We start from the raw sequence: 18,201 nt of genomic DNA, 5'->3' as shown, positions 1-18,201 counted from the left end.
GTTGTGTTGTGTTGTCAAATTGATGACGATTTTTTCTTACTTTGCTCGTGTTTTGTCTACTTGCATGTGTTTTCTTAAGTTTCAGTGCGTTGAGCTCTCAGGGCCACCGTAGAGTCCAGACGCCCTGAGAGGCAAGTGAGCAAAAAAGATCCAGGGGATTCATCTGATCTGAATCATTTTCTCTCTTGAGTTTACGACTCAACAAAAGTATCATCTTTCAACAAGTTCCCTAATTTTTTTTTCACCTTTGAAAACAGGTGAAAAAAAGTCTTGGTGGGATGTTTGTGTTTGCTATAGAAAAGGTAGCCTAATTGTTGGAGCTATTAACTTTTTTACTGTAGTATACTAGTTGGAAATCACTTATTTAGTTTTTAGTTCTGTAGAATTATTATATTAGTTATGTTTAGTTACTTTTGGTAGATTATACTTTTGTTTTGAGGGTACTGGGCACCCAGTGATTCTATATATACTGTATATGGGTAGGTGGGCATAGGCCCTGGAAAGGGTTCATGGTTTTTTACCAGGGCAAGAGAGACAGCAGACACCATTGCATTTTCATTTGTGTTTTTATTTCTTTGGCCAAAATGTAGTTTTGGCCCAGATTTTGCCCAAATGTCCTCTGATATCCTCCTCGGAGGCGCGTTCACATACCGTCTGGCCCCTTGGAACACTGCACACACTGTCGCCCAAGGGCACACGTGGGGTGCGCATTCATGTGGCTACGCCCGCTAGCATCGCCACTTCCGGGAGTGGACCTTTATTACGTCTGAAGAAGGGGTCACTTTGGCTGAAACACTGTTTACCTCTGAGACTCCAAGAGTGTTTTGTGGACTCAAACACTTCACCCACCCGTCCATCGGCATAGTGGTGAGTAGATAATGAGTGAATTTTCATTTTTTGGTGAACTATCCCTTTAAGTACAGTCCTTCATTAAATGTACCTGTTACTTTCTCTCTCAGCTCTCACAACCAGCACTTCAAATACTGCAGTTAAATCAGCCAACCACTTGTTAGTCCAGATGTTGAGTCTTAAACAATGGTAATAACATTTAAAACCTATCTTTGCTTGAACAATGTGAATCCACAACATAGAATCTTCACTTCAGCTCACATTTCAGCTTGTTCAGGGACAGCAGCGAGGGTTTCAGACATCTATGGTTCTGAAGAAACCGTCTGATTAGTGACTGGAAACTTTCACTACAGAATTCAAGCATTCCCAGCTCATGGATTCTTCAATGAGAAGTTTTGAGAGTCGGACACGTATATATGATCACATGAGATGACATGATATTTAACTCAAACTACAGCAAGGTCTTATAAAGTTAAAGGAATGGGATTTCTTTAGAGTTACGATTCAGTTCATTCCAGTGGAAAAAATAAAATTTTTGTTAATAAAATATAATTGTTAATCTTTCATTTACAATACAAAATATCAATAATCAATGAAATAGATAAAATAATCTCAAATTTGAGAGATAATCTTGAAATAATATTTAAATCTCTTCATTTGGTGCATTGGAAATGATTTTCCTGTGTGTTTCCCATCAGAGGGGCAGTTTGTCACGGAGGGGGATCTTCTTTTTCAGGTTCAGCGTGGAGTTGACCTGCTTGGCCAACAGCAGGCTGTGCCACTGAGCGACTGGCCGCCGCGGGTTGGACAACATGTCGGCCCAGTGTCTCAGCTGGTTCCCTGTGGCGTCGCAGCCCAGGAATATCTTCCCCATGGCGTCATTTCGGGACACGGCATCGTGATCCCACAAAGAGATGACCAGGTTCACCCTCTGAGGACGACATGAAAACTCAGAGTCACAACAGAATCAAATGTGCGACTTTGTTCGATCCAGTTCAGTAACACATTTTCACATTTCTTTCGAGTGTTTTCAGTCCTGTCATTTGTTCAGGTTAATCCACTGCCCTTATGGAAGATTTAAAATGCCAAAATACTAACAACTCCACAACTACAGTGGCCATATGTAGCCAATTTCATTTTAAGACATTGACTATGTCATACTCAAATGAAAAAACATGTATTAAATGCTAATTATTTACATGTCTTTACCCAAATTGAATAAATCCTTACATAAAAGGTTTTATTATGTTGTGTGTTTATGTAAAAAATATCAATATTGTTTTTTTTAAAACCTCCTTGTTATTAGTATCAGGCTCTGTTTCTTATCTAATGATTCTCACCTGGATTTGTTGAAATGTCACGTCGAAGGTGAAGGATTCGTTGTAATACGGGTTCAGCGTCTTCTTTCTAATGGACGTCTTCTTTTTCTTCCACTTCCTCTTGTCCAGAGCCAGCTGCACCTTTACATACGGATCTGCAAACAACAGGTGGAATAAAACCACTCAGATATCATTTTAATCTCAAAGTATATTTCCATAAAAAAATGTAATATATCGGAAAAAAACCCACGGAAATAAAGTCAAATTTGTTAAAAGATACTAAATATGACATAAAATCCTTCTCTTTTTTGTGGTGTGAAACAAAACAGAGAGTGCAAATAAAATATCACAATGACAAGAATTAATTAAATAATATAAATGTATCATCTAAAACTCATTGGAATCGGTTTATTGAAATTGGGCTTCTTGATGCAGATAATAAATACTGTCAGAGCAAAACATTCCTCTATGGAAGTCCTCAAACATTCCTTTTTATAAAATCTGATCTAAATGGAAAAAATAAAGACCTTTAGAAAGATTTTCCTGAGAGAAGACCAGAATCTCTTTTGATATCTGCTTTACCTTTTAATGTTTCAAATTAACTCATTCTATTATTAGTATTTAAGAATATATGTCTCACTAAAAAGTTAGAGCAAAAAAACAAGCACAAGAAGGTTAAGTTAGTGCAGTCACAACCTTATCTGAAGATTATTTACTGATCTCGTCCAACCTGTTTTCTGTACTTGAACAAACAGAACATCTCAGACATTTTACTTATTATACTACACAAATGATTTAAATTGAGTTTCTGATTACATCAAAAAGTCACTATTTCAAGATCGCCACCGCTCATAGCTCATGTAGCGCATAGATTTTTTCTCTCATTGGTCGATCCTAGTAGTGGACGGACCAGTGTAAACCTGCGAGCACGGGTGAGCAGCAGCATTCTGACCCAGAGCAGAAATATGCTAATACATAAGCAAACATCTGTGAAACCTCTGAGGCGTGTGAATGATTTCAATATGAGATGTGCTATCAGTCTGACCTGAGAATCCTCCGGTGTCCATGCTCTTCAGGTTTTTGGCCTCCAGGATCACCACATTCAGTTTGCCAGCAGTGGGAACGTAGCGCAGAGAGAAGCAGATCTCTCCCAGCTCTTCCTCCTGCAGCACGCAGATACGACAGTTGTTACAATAACTAGATCAAACAATTCATTGCATGTCATTTTCAGATAAATAACATAAGTAACTCGTTTAAGATGCTTCTTTTTGGTGTTGGGAATCACATAAAATAAAAGAATGTCTACAAATACCAAAAGCGAGGAAGTAACATCAAATAGACGCCAGTAGTTTCCTAACATCTCTCCTCAAAAAGCTCCACCATTGTTGATATTCCTACCTTGTGGCTTATGGTCACCTTGCTTGAACTATTGGCTACACTGCCCCCCTTCAATTTTCGATTGTGCTGCTCCATTTCGTCAGTTTTATCCGTAAGCTTCAGAAGACTCAGTATTAGTTTAATTTTTTTTTTAATGTGCATAATTACAATCTCACTTTGACATTAGGCCTTGGAGATAAATATTTTCATTTACATTAGCTTTTAGGCTTGTGTCAAATTAATGAGCTGATGGCTGTATGTTGAGGCAGTTATTCAAATAAATGTTTACAACCTGTATAAAAGCCCCGCCCACTGATCGACCAATTCCTTTGAAACATGACAACAGTGTTGTTAGAGGATCCTGTGGAGCTGGCTGAGCATTGTTAGAGTCTCTGAGGAGGACAAGGGTCCTAAGAGACCGACAAAATCCTTTTACCTTCTCTGATGAGATATATAGATTATAGATATATATATATATAGATTCTCACCAGAGGGAATGATAAACCTTTGTCAACTGCTGGAGCTGAACGTACCCAACCTGACATATCATGTACCACAGACTGTCTGCATCGCTCTATGTTTCTCTACTTGTGGGAGTTACTGATATTGATGTACTGGGTATGTTTGCAGTGAGATAACCACACATAGTTTAATACTTTTATCCTTTAAGTAGATTTATCCTATGAAATTAAATATTTACTTGGAATGGGGGATAGATAGTTTACAGATTGTCCATGTGACAGCCCCCAGCCCTCCGTCCTCTCTCGCTTTGAAGCTCGAACAGTCAGCCCTCACCAAAATGATGCTACACTGTTGCGTGGTGCGCCCTCTCCTTACAGGGAAGGATGAGGGATGTTTAAAACAATGTCTGGTTGGTTAAGTCAATCCCCGCCACGAACACAACCTGCACATCTCAAACTCTCCAGATGCACCAGATGCATCATGTCACTAAAATACCAAATGCCCTCAGTCACGTTCTGTGCACCATGGCGTCCATATGTTTTTATTGACTAGTAATTGCAAACGTTTCCAGCACAGTGTGTCCTCAGAGTCAGTGCAGACAGTGTGTTTCAAACTAAAGCTCAGTATAGAGGCTCCATCATGCGATAGAGTGAAAAGTTTCATCACACAATCAGAGATCTTTCACCAGCTGTCCTTGCTGCATCTAGCAGCTGTAACTGTGTTTCTCTTAGTCTGGATAATGTTTGTTCTCCATCTATTTTTATAACAGTTTGCTCCTGGTTGTGAAATATGAGACTCTGCTGTCAGTCAAAGTTGTCCATGTGTGTGATTGCTCATATGCAGTAAACCCCGCCCCTTTCATGTGCACACGCTCAGATCTTGATGAGGCAAACCTGGGTTGACTTAACAAGTTGATAACCAGCGTCATTTGTGACCACTTAGCCTGATTGTGATTGTTAGGTTAAGTTCACCCAGAACTCGCTTCGTAGTACAGACCCCAGGTGTGTGTGTATATGGCACCACTGTGACCAGACTGTGACATCGGCCTAGCAGTGACCCTGTCATCTGGAGTTTGGAGTTAGCCTCACAGGGCTGCTGGTGTATCTGTAGACTGCGAGTCTTGTTTTGTGCTTGCTCAGTTTTGCTCTTCTACCTCAAACTTGGCAGGTTCGCCGAGATCCTGCCACTCCTCGATGACGTGGTTCCAGTCGACATTGCAGAGCTCCACCCTGAGCTCACCAATGATGTTGTGTTTGGTGAATCTATTGAAGTCGAACACCTTCATCACCGCAGTCGACTTCAGGAGGGAGGACTTGGATATCTGGGAAAAGATTGCGCTGGTCAAAAACACAATATATTTTGGTCCACATAACATTGTGACTTGTAAAAACATAATTAGTGAAATCTTTTCTTCTCTAATCAACTTAATGGAAATTGTTTAATATCCCTGAAACACACACACACACATATATATACAGTATATCAACTTCCAACTACAAGTCTCTATAAATGGAGTAATAATACATATCTGTCAGTGAGGTTATAATAAAGATTAGCAGTATATTCTGTAGTGTATTTTAATCAGCCATCTTTAAACTTGTAGTCATTGCATCCAACCAAAACAAACCACAGCCACTTCTGACCTGGAAGCTGAACTGTTCGTTGAAGATGGGGTTCAGCGTGTTTCTGAACACTTTGGTCTCACAGGTTATGGATTTGTCGGGGCAGATGTAGACTTTGATGTACGGGTCCGAGCTTCCTCCCACGTCCATGGCCTTCAAGCTGTCAGCTTGTTTAATCCCAACTGTGAGCTGTAAAAACCAGCAGACGACAGACAAGTAAGGACATTGATTTTACTCCATCACAGTGAGTTTTCTGGGCTTCCTATTCATAACTGCTGTGTCCGTTCCAAATGGGTCTGGAAACATGCAAATGCCAACTTCAACTGAAACAATGGGATTTAAAAGATAAACCTGAGGAGAGATGTATGCGTACCTACAGTATGTGTGTGAACATTCACACAGATGGTGAAGTTGGAAAGTGAAGTTATTTTGATTTTGTATATTATTATTTGTATACATTTTCCATAATGACCCTTTCAGAGGTTTTATTTTACTTCATATTAAAGGTATAATTACACAGTATGACCCCAATGTTGGCCAGCAGTGTTGGGCTTGTAAGACATTAGCTTATGTTTATACCCCAGTCTGTTTGTATGTAGGCAAGATTACATAAAAACATTACATTTTTGAAACTTGCTGGGAGGATGTGTTATGGGCCAGGGGAAACCCATTAAATGTTCACTGGGCAGATCCACACATTTTTCCTTTCTTTCTTTAACATAAAGAAAAAAAGCGATAAAGCCTTTCTTAAAAAGTTGAATTTAAGGGACTGGTTGACCTTGACAGAGGTATGTGCTCTATTGAGTGCCATTCTAGTTCCTTGTTGTTTTAAAGGTGCCATCTGTAAGTTTAGCTATTGCTACGCAGCTAACATTAGCATTAACAGGTGTTTACTTTCCAATCTAGAAGAGATGTTACAAGTTTAGCATCAAACTTTATTCACCAAGTCTCCAGCGATTGAAAGCAATGCGAGTGTAAATCATTGCGGCATATGACATGTTTACATTCAACACTATTGTGAGATCTACCAGTCTCAGAGCAGCACTGAAGAAAGACGGTCATAATCTCTGTGCTCCATCTCACAGCTGTAGCTACATGAGAATCTTCAGGTTGGGAACCCAGAGGTTTATGCATATTTTTCCTTGTTGCATTTAGTGTTGTTCTAAACGTTACCAATGTGTTTTAATGGTACTTTGCCAGTTGCCTATTAACACATGCACAACTCCTGCAACACATGCACAACTCCTGAAGATACAATGACCTGGATGACTGAGAATCTTCACTGATCCCTTACTAGTCCAACAACATATTGAGTGTAATGATAACTTGGTGGAGTGCTCCTTTAAAGCAGAGGACATAATGAGGACTCAGTGGTGGGACTGGCTGGTCAAAGATTTCATCACCTCAGACAGAGGGGCGTTGTACTCCAGAGAGTAGAGCAGCTTCCCTCTCTGCTTTTTGGTAGAGCCGTAGTCCACATCCGCCACATCTGGCTGAACCTGTCAGAGCACAGGAAAAACATTGGGTCAGATCCTTTGTGCAAACAAGGACACTGGACAGAGCCGATAAAAGACTTTCTCAGGTCTCTAAGGAGGGATTTGCTCTGTCTTTTAAATAAACAACAATTAAGGGAGGAAGCAAAGCTTTAATGTGCCGAAACAACCTTCATGTCTGATTTCTGTCAAACATATAATTTTATTTTAATATACAATAACTGATTTGTTTAGCCACAGGTTCTGACACACAGTTGTCATTACCTTAATATGTTGATATTCCGATTTTGCTTATTTTCACATTCAACAGTTTGCACCGCCTTCAAATATGTGGCTATTTTGCAGGTAAATGTAGTGCATGTATACAGCACTTTCTAGTCTAATCAACCACTGAAAGTGTTTACAGTACAAGTCAAATTCACAAAACACCTCTAAACACAGTGCTTTATCTATCAGACAGCATCAGGAGCAACTTAGTGTCCCCTGTTGTGCCCATGGACACTTTGGCATGCAGAATGCAGGAGCATTGCAGGAGGCAGCCCTTCTGGTTAGTGGATGACCCGCTCTACCGCCTGAGCCACCCACAATGCTCCACTCACCAGCTGCTCTCTTGACTGTGTCTGTATGCTGTTTACTAGCGTGCTGTGGCTTTTTACAGCCTCTTCTTCGCAAACAGCTTCCTGCGGTGGTCAGAAACAACACTGTGAGAGCGGTGAACAGTACAGTTGTGGTGTGGATAGATCCACACCACAACTGTACTGTTCACCGCTGAACAACAAGCTGAAACTCACTAAAATGCTCCAATTTTCAATTATTTACATTTTGCTTTGCAGAAACAGCACCTTTCTTTTTACAATGGTTAAAGCAGGAGTTACATTAGTGATGCAGGCACCATCCAGCACTGACTGGTCGTTATGTAAACGTTAACGCTGCAGATTTCACCCAGTGAGAGACTCAGATCTATATTGACTCACCAGAGCTGTGGTGGAGGTCCCATTCACCCCCAACATGTTGATCTTCTCATCGTTCTTCTGTTTTCGCTTCTTCTTGCCTTTGCAGCAGCACTTTATGCAGATGCACAGACAGCAGAGCAGAATCAGCAGAGCGCCGCTCACAAAGATGGTGTAGATCGCCCAATGAGGCACTGCCCGAGAGCAGCAAGGTACAGTTAGTCAGGTGTGATATGTACTGTGTCATACACAAGATGTGTGCGAGTGAGTGATAGTGACTGAGATAAATCAACTCGCTATATTCAAAAGTTCTATTCCTAATTCCCTCTTTATGATACTGTCCCTTAGGTCATAAATGTTTCGACAATCAACAATCAAAGTTAATTAGCAGCTACTTTTATAATTAACTTATCAATTCAGTCATTTTTCAAGCAATAATTGTGAAACAAATATGAGACACATTCTAAGGTTGAAGTTTGTTAAATGGAAGCATTTGCTGGATATCGACTTTGGGTTTTGGACTTTAAAGAGAAATTTCATTATTTTTCAACATGGGCCCTATCTTTAAAAATGAAAGGGTGTAACGTGCAAAAACTCACAGAGTTGGTCATCATTTGTACTGGGAGCTGCGACACAGCGGCAGTGGCTACAATGTAATGTTGTGGGGCAACTGCAACAGTCCACAAAGTGTCCACTAAAAGTTACTTTTCACCAATAAAAAACCATGAAAAGATTGTTATTCTGTTCTAAATGCTAAGAGTCTGGCAACATAACATTAGTCTCTACCACAGCAGCTCGTTGTCCCTCCTCTGTTTGTTGCATCTTTCGCCCCTTCTCTCCCTCTCCTTGTTCTCTCTTCAGTCATGATAGTTGATCCAGACATGATCGTTTTTCTCAGTGAAATACAAACTTCTCTCCAGCTCTCACTCTCACTCATGTTTCCTCCTCCGAATTTCTCAATCTCAAGATTACATTGTAGCCGCTGCTGCCGTGTAGACTATATATTTAACAAATTTAAACAAAGGATCTGATCTGATCTGAGAACTAACACAGATGCTGCACAAGCTTTTTATTGGATTGGATAAGTGGATTATTAGGTGGAGGAGTCATTTATGTGGAGCTGCTGTTTGTCAACTTACAGGGAATCTTGTCCAGCACGTCATTGAAGAAGTTGCTAACAGCGACAAGGGCTGGATCGAGGGTGGTGTTAGTGTAGGTGGAGTTGGTGGAGACGATGGTGATGGGATGAACTGTCTTAAAATGAGCCACTGTCGTGGCTGATACATTCTGGTGAGTTGAGGTTGGTATTGGTGTTCGGCTGGTGTTCATGTTGAAATGAATGAGGCGCTGTGGAAACAAGAGAGTGGCGTCACACATTACTGCTCAACAACCTGGCAGTTACTCGCCAAGGCAGGGAGGAAGAAGACTGAAGCAAGTATACATGGATTCAAACAACACTGCACAGAAGGTACTTCAGGTATAAGTCCAGTATATTTTCTCATCTTCTTGGTCTAAATGATTAACAGGATTAATAGGAACAGAAATGTTTTGAATAGGTCCATTGAGTGAGAATGCTACAACCTCTAAATGTGAAATTGCTATGGTGTAATCCAACTGGTGATTTGACCATGTCAGAGTTCATCTACAACAGATTCTTGATTCATGTGTTTGTTTAAGGGGATGTTGACTCATACACAGCAGTGGGATGTAATTTTTGTTTTTACTTTACTTCGTTACTCTACTTATTTTTTGTTTTATATTTTTTTGTTTATTTGTTGAAATCCTCCACGTCCTGATAGCCATCAATAAATAACATTGTCTTGGGGGAAAAAAGAAAAAAAAAAAGTTGGCGTGTGTGGACCTCGCAGGACTGAATGTAATGACTGGTTAGCTCACCTGTCTGTCACTGACTGACTTGCCTGCCTGCCTGCGTGCATCACTGCGCATGACCGGAGTCTTCACAAGCCAGAGAGACTCACACCACCAAAGCAGAAACGATAATCAGAAGTTAGCGAGCGAGTCACAGAAAAGTCGGCTTCTCGCAGTTAGTTTTAGGGGCGGAGCTTTGAAGATAGTTCTGATAGGAAGGGCTGAGATGCATTGGTTGCATTTTATCAAAGTGTGGCTTGCTCTTACTGGCTTTTCCAAGATTACCAAACCTAGATTTAATTATGTTTTCCATACTTTTCCCTTTTACTCCACTACAAACTGTATATCCACAAATATCTGTACTTTGTACTCCACTACCTTTTATAACGCATTGTGTTACATGTTTTTGTAGTTTATTTTTTTTTAAACGTGTCAAATAAAGAGAAGGTAATTGATCCTCCGATCCAATCAGAGCGGGCAGGTAACATTAGGCACAACCTCCTGCAGCATCAGCATCACTGATGAAGAAACACCTGAAATGGACTCAGAAGAGGTTACCGCTGACACAGCCTTTAATTAATAGGACAGTGCAAAGTGTTTTCAGTGGCATCATCTGCAACATTCTTTATTAATATGAGTCTGTATTATTCTTGTATTAAACACAATATGCAGTAGACACAGCTCATGATTTACAAAAGAGTTCCTTTCGGGAATAGGCTACAGTCTGCAAGTACTTAAAAAAGTACTTTAAAAGTTCAGGTAGGGTGAATTCAGGTAATCTGGGACATTGGGTAATGTGGGACACTTAAGCTCCAGTCTGTTTATTTCATGTTCTAAAAAAGCTCAGGTATGATATCTACATCCCTTCTTCTGGTGTGGTTAGAAAACATCTTATATGTTGTTGATATGTTGATGTAATGTGCAAAACAGATATTGGAATAAGTCATAGAAGTCAAAATTGCAAAAATGTCCCAGATTACCTTAATTCACCCTATATTCAAAAGCAAGTACTAACTTACTTTCACTCAAGTAGGAACACTACTTACTTTATAGTTCAGTTTGGTCTGTTTATTAGTTCTTGCTTTGGTCAGGAAGCAGTTGCTATAGTCTAGAGGGATATTCACCATCTTGTCCTATATTCTAAAAATCATGCTGGATAAATAAGGAGCCAAGCCAACCACCTGATGCACATGTGGCAAAATAATACCTCAGACGCCAGAAGGAATCTTAACACTAAGGTTTTAAATTCAACCCACATAACTGTATGACTGAAGATGTCTCCCCTGAGGCTGAGGCAGGTCGTCCATGTGATGTTTGAAGAGATGAAACATCAGAATCCAACACCTGAAGGCTGAGGATTTTTCCACTTAACCACGTACGCATGTTGAAAGACATTTAATTTGACTTAGAGTCAACAACAACAGAAACTAAGCAAACCACTGGATTAATAAGACTAAAGAAATATTTCCATAAAAACCATAACACCATTCACTGCCTGCACAGTGAAAACTCCTAAACTGGAGATTTGGAGACTTCCTAACAACAGTGACATAAACAGTCAAACAAACATTATACAACATTGTGGTCGTCAATCTGCTGCTGACATGACAGAGTGGCATTCCAACCTGCAGGCCTCCACCATGAACAAACAGCAGCAACACATTAACCCACACTCTGATAACAATCCATTCAAATATGTTCACACGCCTGAAAGCAAATGTGCTCATGTCCCTGGCACCAACCCTGATCCAACCTGGGTCTCTATTTGACAAAAAGATCCCAGAATCTCCTCATCTATCTCTATTGGATGGTGCAACAAAACAAGATTTGTGCAGTTTTAGCATTAGAATGGATTTTTCTCCACACAAAATGTTCCGGGTTCAGATCCAGGTGTGTCCAGGCCTCAACTCAGTCAGAATTGTGGTAAAAGCACATAGTGGATAGAAAAATGGATCATATGAAAACTTCCAAAAGTGAAACCAAATTATCTTCATCACCCACCTGGTATCTGGATTAGGTATAGGTCTTAAACCATGCCTCCTCAATGTTAGTGGATGGGACACTGACCAAAATAAAAAGTACACATCCAATAAATATTTCTGTCATTCATATCGCAACAGCAAACCTAAAACAAGCCTTGAACTCTTGGATCTGTTTTGTTACCTGCCTGACCTCCTGTTTACTAAACTGTGTGGAGGCCACGCTCGGCCTGCACCCCACCACCATCCCTCTGTCTCACCCCTCCCTGGAACACTGTACCTTGGGTGCCCCTTTTTCTTAATTCAGATAGAGGGCACTTTCGTTTTGTCCACACTTCTTTTTTAGTTGTTATGGGAAAAAAAGGTTATAAACAAATAATTTTAGTTGTAAATAAATCATTGAATGTTTACTCTGCTGTCTCTCTTCCCTGTGTTCAGCACATTGAGTCCAGCCTTCTGGTAAAACCTAACGGATGGATTTCAGGAGCTGTAGAAGGAAACTGGTTGTAAAATGTGTTGGTTAAAAAATATCAAGAACTTACAGAAGCCCTTAGAAAAAAAAATTTGGGGAAAAAAGAAGTATTGCGTGGCCATGAAATAATAACACGTTTTTAGTTGTGGGAACTAGATAAATAACTTGTGGCCATAAGATAAGAATCTGTTTGAGACCTGACGAACAAGATGTGGCGAACCGAACTGAAAAAGCCTCTTGCCTCTTTCACATGATGTAGCCTCTATAATGGACTTTAGTTTGACACACACTGTCTGCACTGACTCTGATTGAGGCCACACTGTAAAATCATATAGGGCCATATTTTCATGCACCATGACGCACTGTAAATGACCAGTACGCAGAGAGCATGATGTTTACATTGGATATTTTCATTTGTTATCAAGGCAACATCCACACGACTACGTTTTCTGTCCACAAAGGCCTTTTTGGCTCTGTATCACTTGAATCTCTGTTCATACTAACAAGCCTGAAAACACATAACACGTGACCACTCATGCACACTGGGCATGTGCTTGCCGGTGTAAACAGAGAGGGATGTGTTTGCTACGTTGCTCGTCTCCTGCACATGTAAACAGTTGTATCCTTGTAAAATGCTGAATTAGCCAAGACAGTAGGGTCAGCATCGCTTGTAATCCATGTTGTGTTTTACATTGGTAGCCAAGGCTAATGCCAGTAGGTTTCTTACGAAAGAGGGTCATGTGATAGGAGCCTGACGAATCAGCAAAGGCTACGTTGTGAACAAAAGACACAATCAGTGTCTACGTCATCATCAGAGTTTTCAAACTAAAACGTGGCCAGCAGCGTTTCAAAACGTTTCCATTTTACCAGACCTACTCTGGAGTGGTTTGGATGAAAGGGGTATTGAGACGCATCTATAGCAGAGTTGCTGATGAAAACTCACTCTGCCATGACACTTTCATCAGAGCACCTCACCAGCAAGATCCTCTAAGAATTAAATTTAAATATAATTTGCAAAATATTTTTTTTACATAAATCAATTAATCAACTGTTTAAAAGGTATTTTACTGCAGAAAAGAGTAGATGATAATGCAAGGTCACATTATTCTTCTCTGAAACTGGTTATAATCTGTTATAACCCAAAGTCTACACATCAAGTATCTTAACCAATTAATGTTAAACACCCATTAATACTCTTCATAAAAAACAGGGTTTTGCCAAAATCAAGCCAAAGACACATGTCACAGATTGAAGCTGAAATATTTCACTCACTGATGGGGACTTTTAAAGGAATGTCGACCTCCCTGCTTGCTCGACTGGTGGAAACTGAACTGTTGCTGTGCTGCTCAGAATAAAAAACGAAGCGGAAGAGAAAGGAAGTGGTCTAATGGTGTGACCATTATTTCCTCAAAAACAACCCAAAGCGTTTGATCAAAGAGAGGAAACGTCTCCTCCCTCCCTCTTCATTTAGTCAGTTTTCACTGTAATCAGGAGGGAAACCACATCTTCATCGCTCCGACAGAGTCCGGCCTCTTTCCAAACATCTACTTGTCTACTTAAACAGTGAAAGTGGTCTGTGACAAAATCAAGTTTGCATCCTGTTCTCCAGAGGCACAACAACCTTTGTTCTAATTCTTGGCGCATCAGATTTACCCTTTCTTCAGTCCTTTACAGGCCATATGGTGTTCGGGTTGCATGAATGGATATGAATGTGGAAACCAAATGTCATTGGACTGCCATGACAGTCCAAATACACAGTGTATATTCTGTTCACATACAGTACGCCTAACTAATCAAACTGCCGAAACCAGCAGAGACTAGAAATGTAAATGTCATTTCTTTCCACTGCTGCTGCTTCATGAAGGTGTGAACAGTTGCAGATTAAAGTTTATCGTTCTTTAATACATAAATGTGGCTGGAAAACAAGTTTGATTAACTGAAGTTTACAACCAATCACAAGCTGATTGCACAAAATAGAAGATAGAAGCTAAAAGAAATCAAATAAAAAGAAGACACAGAAAATAGAGTGGGGAAAGGAGAGGTATGATGGAAAGAAGGGAAAGATAAGTATGACAGGAAGAAAAGGGGAGCAAATGAGGAAATGAGGGGAAAAGGAAGAAATGCAGAAACAAAAATGAGTAGAAAGAATGTGACGAAGACAAACAAGTGAAAATGAAGAAGGATTAAGGGTTGAGAAAAGAGGTGGAAGGGGAAGGGACGAAAGAAATACAAAAGGAAGCGTAAGAAAGAAATTAAGTAAATAGAGAGAGAGAAAAAAAAGGATGGACAGAGGGAGAAAATAGGGAAAGCATGAGGAAAGAGGAAAAGAGAGGAAGTGAAGAAAGAAGGACAAAGAAAAAGAGTAATGAGAAGGGGAAGAAATGCTGAGACGGAACAGTAAGAAGTAGAAAAATGGGAAACAGTTAGAAAGACAGGACCATAGAAAACCACAAAGAAAGACAAGCAGACGTGTGAAAGTGGCAGCTTGGTGGTTTAACCACAAAGAAAACAAATGTTAGCTTGACTGCAGATCAAACACACAGAACGTTTTTCCCATCAACACAGACAGAAAAGGTTTAACTGTGGAATGAACGATGCGGTTTGTCTTTTGACATCTTACATGTTTTGCTCCTGAAAGAAACAAGCAGGTACAAACGAATGTGTGACCCTGGATATGAATAATAAATAGAAAACCCCAGTAAGATCAACACTACCTGAGATGAGACGAAGAGACTTTCTGTCCAAAACTTTTCTTCCTTTTCATTTAAATCTCATTTCTTCACCATTTGTTCAGGCGGCTGTTGAGCGTGAGCGGTTTTCTGGGCTGCTGAACGTCAATGGGCCATCTTCAGCTCTTGGGGTCGGTCAGTTTCGTCCTGCAGCAACCACCACACCTGCAGAACACACACACTGATACACACACGCACAGTTAACCTGCATAGTCAGTGTTCAAACAGAGGTGGAGTCTTTGCTGCTAAAATACCAGTTATTCAAATACAGTGTGCGTCATCTGACAGAGCAACAGCTATAAGTTACTGAAAATGAATGAATGAAGATTATTGAAGGAGCAGTCAAATTTGACAGGTTAGACAGCGGCTGCTGTTATAGCATCTCTAATTAGATTATAATATAAATATCTTGCTTTTTATCCCTTTTCTTTCAGCATATCAAGTGGCCATGATAGTTTAGCTGATAGTTTGCCGATGACCTCGGTGCTCTCTCCTCAACAACACAACATCTGCAGGAGAAAACTGACACTGAACAGTACACGACATTGTAGTCCACTGAATGGACTCCACTGAATGGACTACAATGTCATTGAGTAGATGCTCATGATTCCCAGAAGATTGAGTGACAGTTTTGGTGTGAGGTGAAAATTCTTTATCACCTCCTAAGAATTTTTAATTGATATTTAGTAGGGGCAAATTATTTATGCTATTATTTTACCTTTCATTTTCTCAAACTTTTTTTTTCTTTTGAAAATTGACTTACAGACTGTGGAGGTCACCATGAACAAGAGCAAGGTGAAAATGATTTGTCCCCTCTTGATGAATTTTTAAGTTATTTATGCATGTCCAAAAGTCGGGGGTCTGATTAACACCAATCAGGACATACATGGACAATATGATAAACCTGACCACAACAGCACCGAGCACTAGTGAATGTTGCTAGGGAAGCTTGAAGAAAACATCACATGGGCCAGAATGAGGATCCATATATAATACAATAAAGAGGTAAGCGATCAGACCATAGGTTCTTCATTAAAGGAGAACCCAACAGTGTCTGAGAAGCCTATTGGAGCCTTGGACGATGCTACAATACAAGCCTCGAAGACTGCGAGCAGGTGTAGCAACTGAAGCAGGATGTCAGCAGAGGTCTTAAGAACATCGACCAGTCCACACTGTGCAGGCTCTGTTTAAGATTGAAAACTCTGAGGCTGATCTTTGCTGATTGGGTCTTTTTGGTCAATAGATTTGCTTCTTCGTCAGGCTCATATCAAATGATCCTCCTTCCAGAAGAAAACAACCGGCATTAGCGTCAGTTACCAGTGTGTAGAACCACAGTCTATGTGTAGAACTCAACATGGACAATCAATTACAAGTGCTGCTGACTCTGTTGTCTTTGCTAACAGCTGTTGTGCAGTTAAATTCCGTATTTGACAATGATACAACTGTTCACATGTGTAGGAGACGAGCTACTATTCAAGCATCCGGGACGATTCTGCAACTTACAACCTAATGCTTCATGTGCAGGCCCAGTGTACGAGTGGTCACATGATGAGTGTTTTATGGACAGGGATTAAAACAGGTACAGAGCCAAAACACTGGTGTGGACAGAGATTTGTTTTAGTTTGAAAACACAATTTTTTCGCATGAAAACAAGTAGCATGGATGTGGCCTAAAATTACAGATTTCTTTCTTCCTGAGCTCTTCTGTTTTTATTTTATTAGCTTTTCAACATATTTATTCTTTTATTTATTTACAGAACACTTTGACCCCTGACCTCCTTACTGTTGATCAGACACATCACTGGTGACCCAGGCCCCTCAATGACCACACACTCAGAGGAATATTACACCATTGTGTGAAGGAGAATCTACAAGATACACCTGAAATAAAACCAGATTTCATCATTCTTACGTGAAAAATGAGAGAGCTGAAGTTAGAGGACAAAGCAGCAGCAGCAGCAGCACAGTGTTTATGTCTTAACTTAGTTTCCCCACAAAACTCCACTCACACACACACCACCATGCTATTTATAGGTGTCACCTGTTCCAGTGTATTTAACATGCAGACCATTCCACTGCACCTAATGGGGAGTTGTGTCCCTCTGCTCACATTGTCCACAGACGACAAACAACAATGAGCCGACCAGTTGTATGAATATCAATTAAGTATTTGTACTTGCCTACAGGTCTGCTAGTGCCCCCTACAGGTTGCACTATACATTATAGCTGCAATAGCAAAGTGCTAGAGAGAGCAAGCAACATACTGATCATATGATCTATTCTTGGAGTCGTACCAGCAGGGATACTAAAATGTACAGACAGTGGCAAGCTAGCAGTAAAATCTGAAGAGTTCATCCTCTGAAGATCAGGAAAAGGAATCTTTCGATTGATTAAGTAGGTTTTTACAGTGTGATGCTGTGTCTGCTTGTTTTTCCTGCAGGTAAGTCTGCATTTCATGATACTTCATGTCATCATGAGTGAACTCACTGAGGATTTCACATATTTCAGGCCACTCTCTGTTTCTCCAGGATGAGTCTGAGCTTGGAGCAGATGTGGACGCGGCTGACGTAGTCGAGCAGAATCCGAACCACGCTCCCAGACAGATGCTTGAGACAGCAGAGACTCATGAACTCACAGAACTGGAGAAAAGGGGTTGGGTTAGGGTTAGGGTTAGGGTTAGAGGCTCATTAATGCTTTTTTGTGTCAATTACTGTTTCTCAGTCACACTGATAAAAAAAAAAGGATTCTACTTTTAGTCGTTTGCATTCAGTTATTTTCTCTAATGTAAATGGGTGCATGCAACATGCAACATCATTCCCTTACACCATCTAAACCCGGACACACAGCTGGAGCACACAGAGAAAGTACTAGTGATGCATAACAAGACTAGATTACTTCCACTAGGGAAATTTAAGGTCAAGGTCAGAAACCCCAGAAAAAACTAACTGTGTAGACTGGAGTTTCAAGTGGTGGACCAGAATGACTTTACTGGGCAGGAAGGCCAGTGAAGGAATCCTGTCATTCTGAAGGAAAGGCTGAAAGACAAAATAGCCAATGCTCCAGTTCTGAAATACGATAACT

General features: G+C 40.3%; 1 protein-coding gene across 2 annotated transcripts; it reads right to left on the bottom strand.

Moving 5' to 3' along the window:
• Window positions 1-547: 547 nt before the first annotated feature.
• Window positions 548-15,749, bottom strand: syt8 (synaptotagmin VIII). 2 transcript variants are annotated; one of them, XM_035155829.2, is made up of 9 exons: window positions 15,107-15,749; window positions 9,212-9,419; window positions 8,097-8,266; window positions 7,033-7,128; window positions 5,651-5,818; window positions 5,161-5,328; window positions 3,214-3,331; window positions 2,190-2,323; window positions 548-1,780 (listed from the first exon to the last, which is right to left on the bottom strand). In XM_035155829.2, exons 2-9 carry the CDS (start codon window positions 9,399-9,401, stop codon window positions 1,544-1,546), a joined length of 1,281 nt encoding a protein of 426 aa, XP_035011720.2. In that variant the 5' UTR covers window positions 9,402-9,419; window positions 15,107-15,749; the 3' UTR covers window positions 548-1,543. The 2 variants fall into 2 exon arrangements, with proteins under 2 accessions (XP_035011720.2, XP_035011719.2); XM_035155828.2 differs by having other exon boundaries at window positions 15,176-15,749.
• Window positions 15,750-18,201: the final 2,452 nt, after the last annotated feature.

Source organism: Hippoglossus stenolepis, chromosome 5 (genome assembly GCF_022539355.2).
Source record: "Hippoglossus stenolepis isolate QCI-W04-F060 chromosome 5, HSTE1.2, whole genome shotgun sequence".
Taxonomy (NCBI): domain Eukaryota; kingdom Metazoa; phylum Chordata; class Actinopteri; order Pleuronectiformes; family Pleuronectidae; genus Hippoglossus; species Hippoglossus stenolepis.
The sequence above is the reverse complement of the archived record's forward strand: the minus strand, read 5'-3'. Positions and strand labels throughout refer to the sequence as shown.

What these genes read in the sequence shown, in the direction of transcription:
- syt8 (XM_035155828.2), bottom strand. An exon ending in CGTGCTGGACAAGATTCCCT is followed by an intron (nt 8,267 to 9,211) that starts GTAAGTTGACAA and finishes GCTCTCGGGCAG; the next exon opens with TGCCTCATTGGGCGATCTAC. An exon ending in ACAACGCCCCTCTGTCTGAG is followed by an intron (nt 5,819 to 7,032) that starts GTGATGAAATCT and finishes TGGTTTTTACAG; the next exon opens with CTCACAGTTGGGATTAAACA.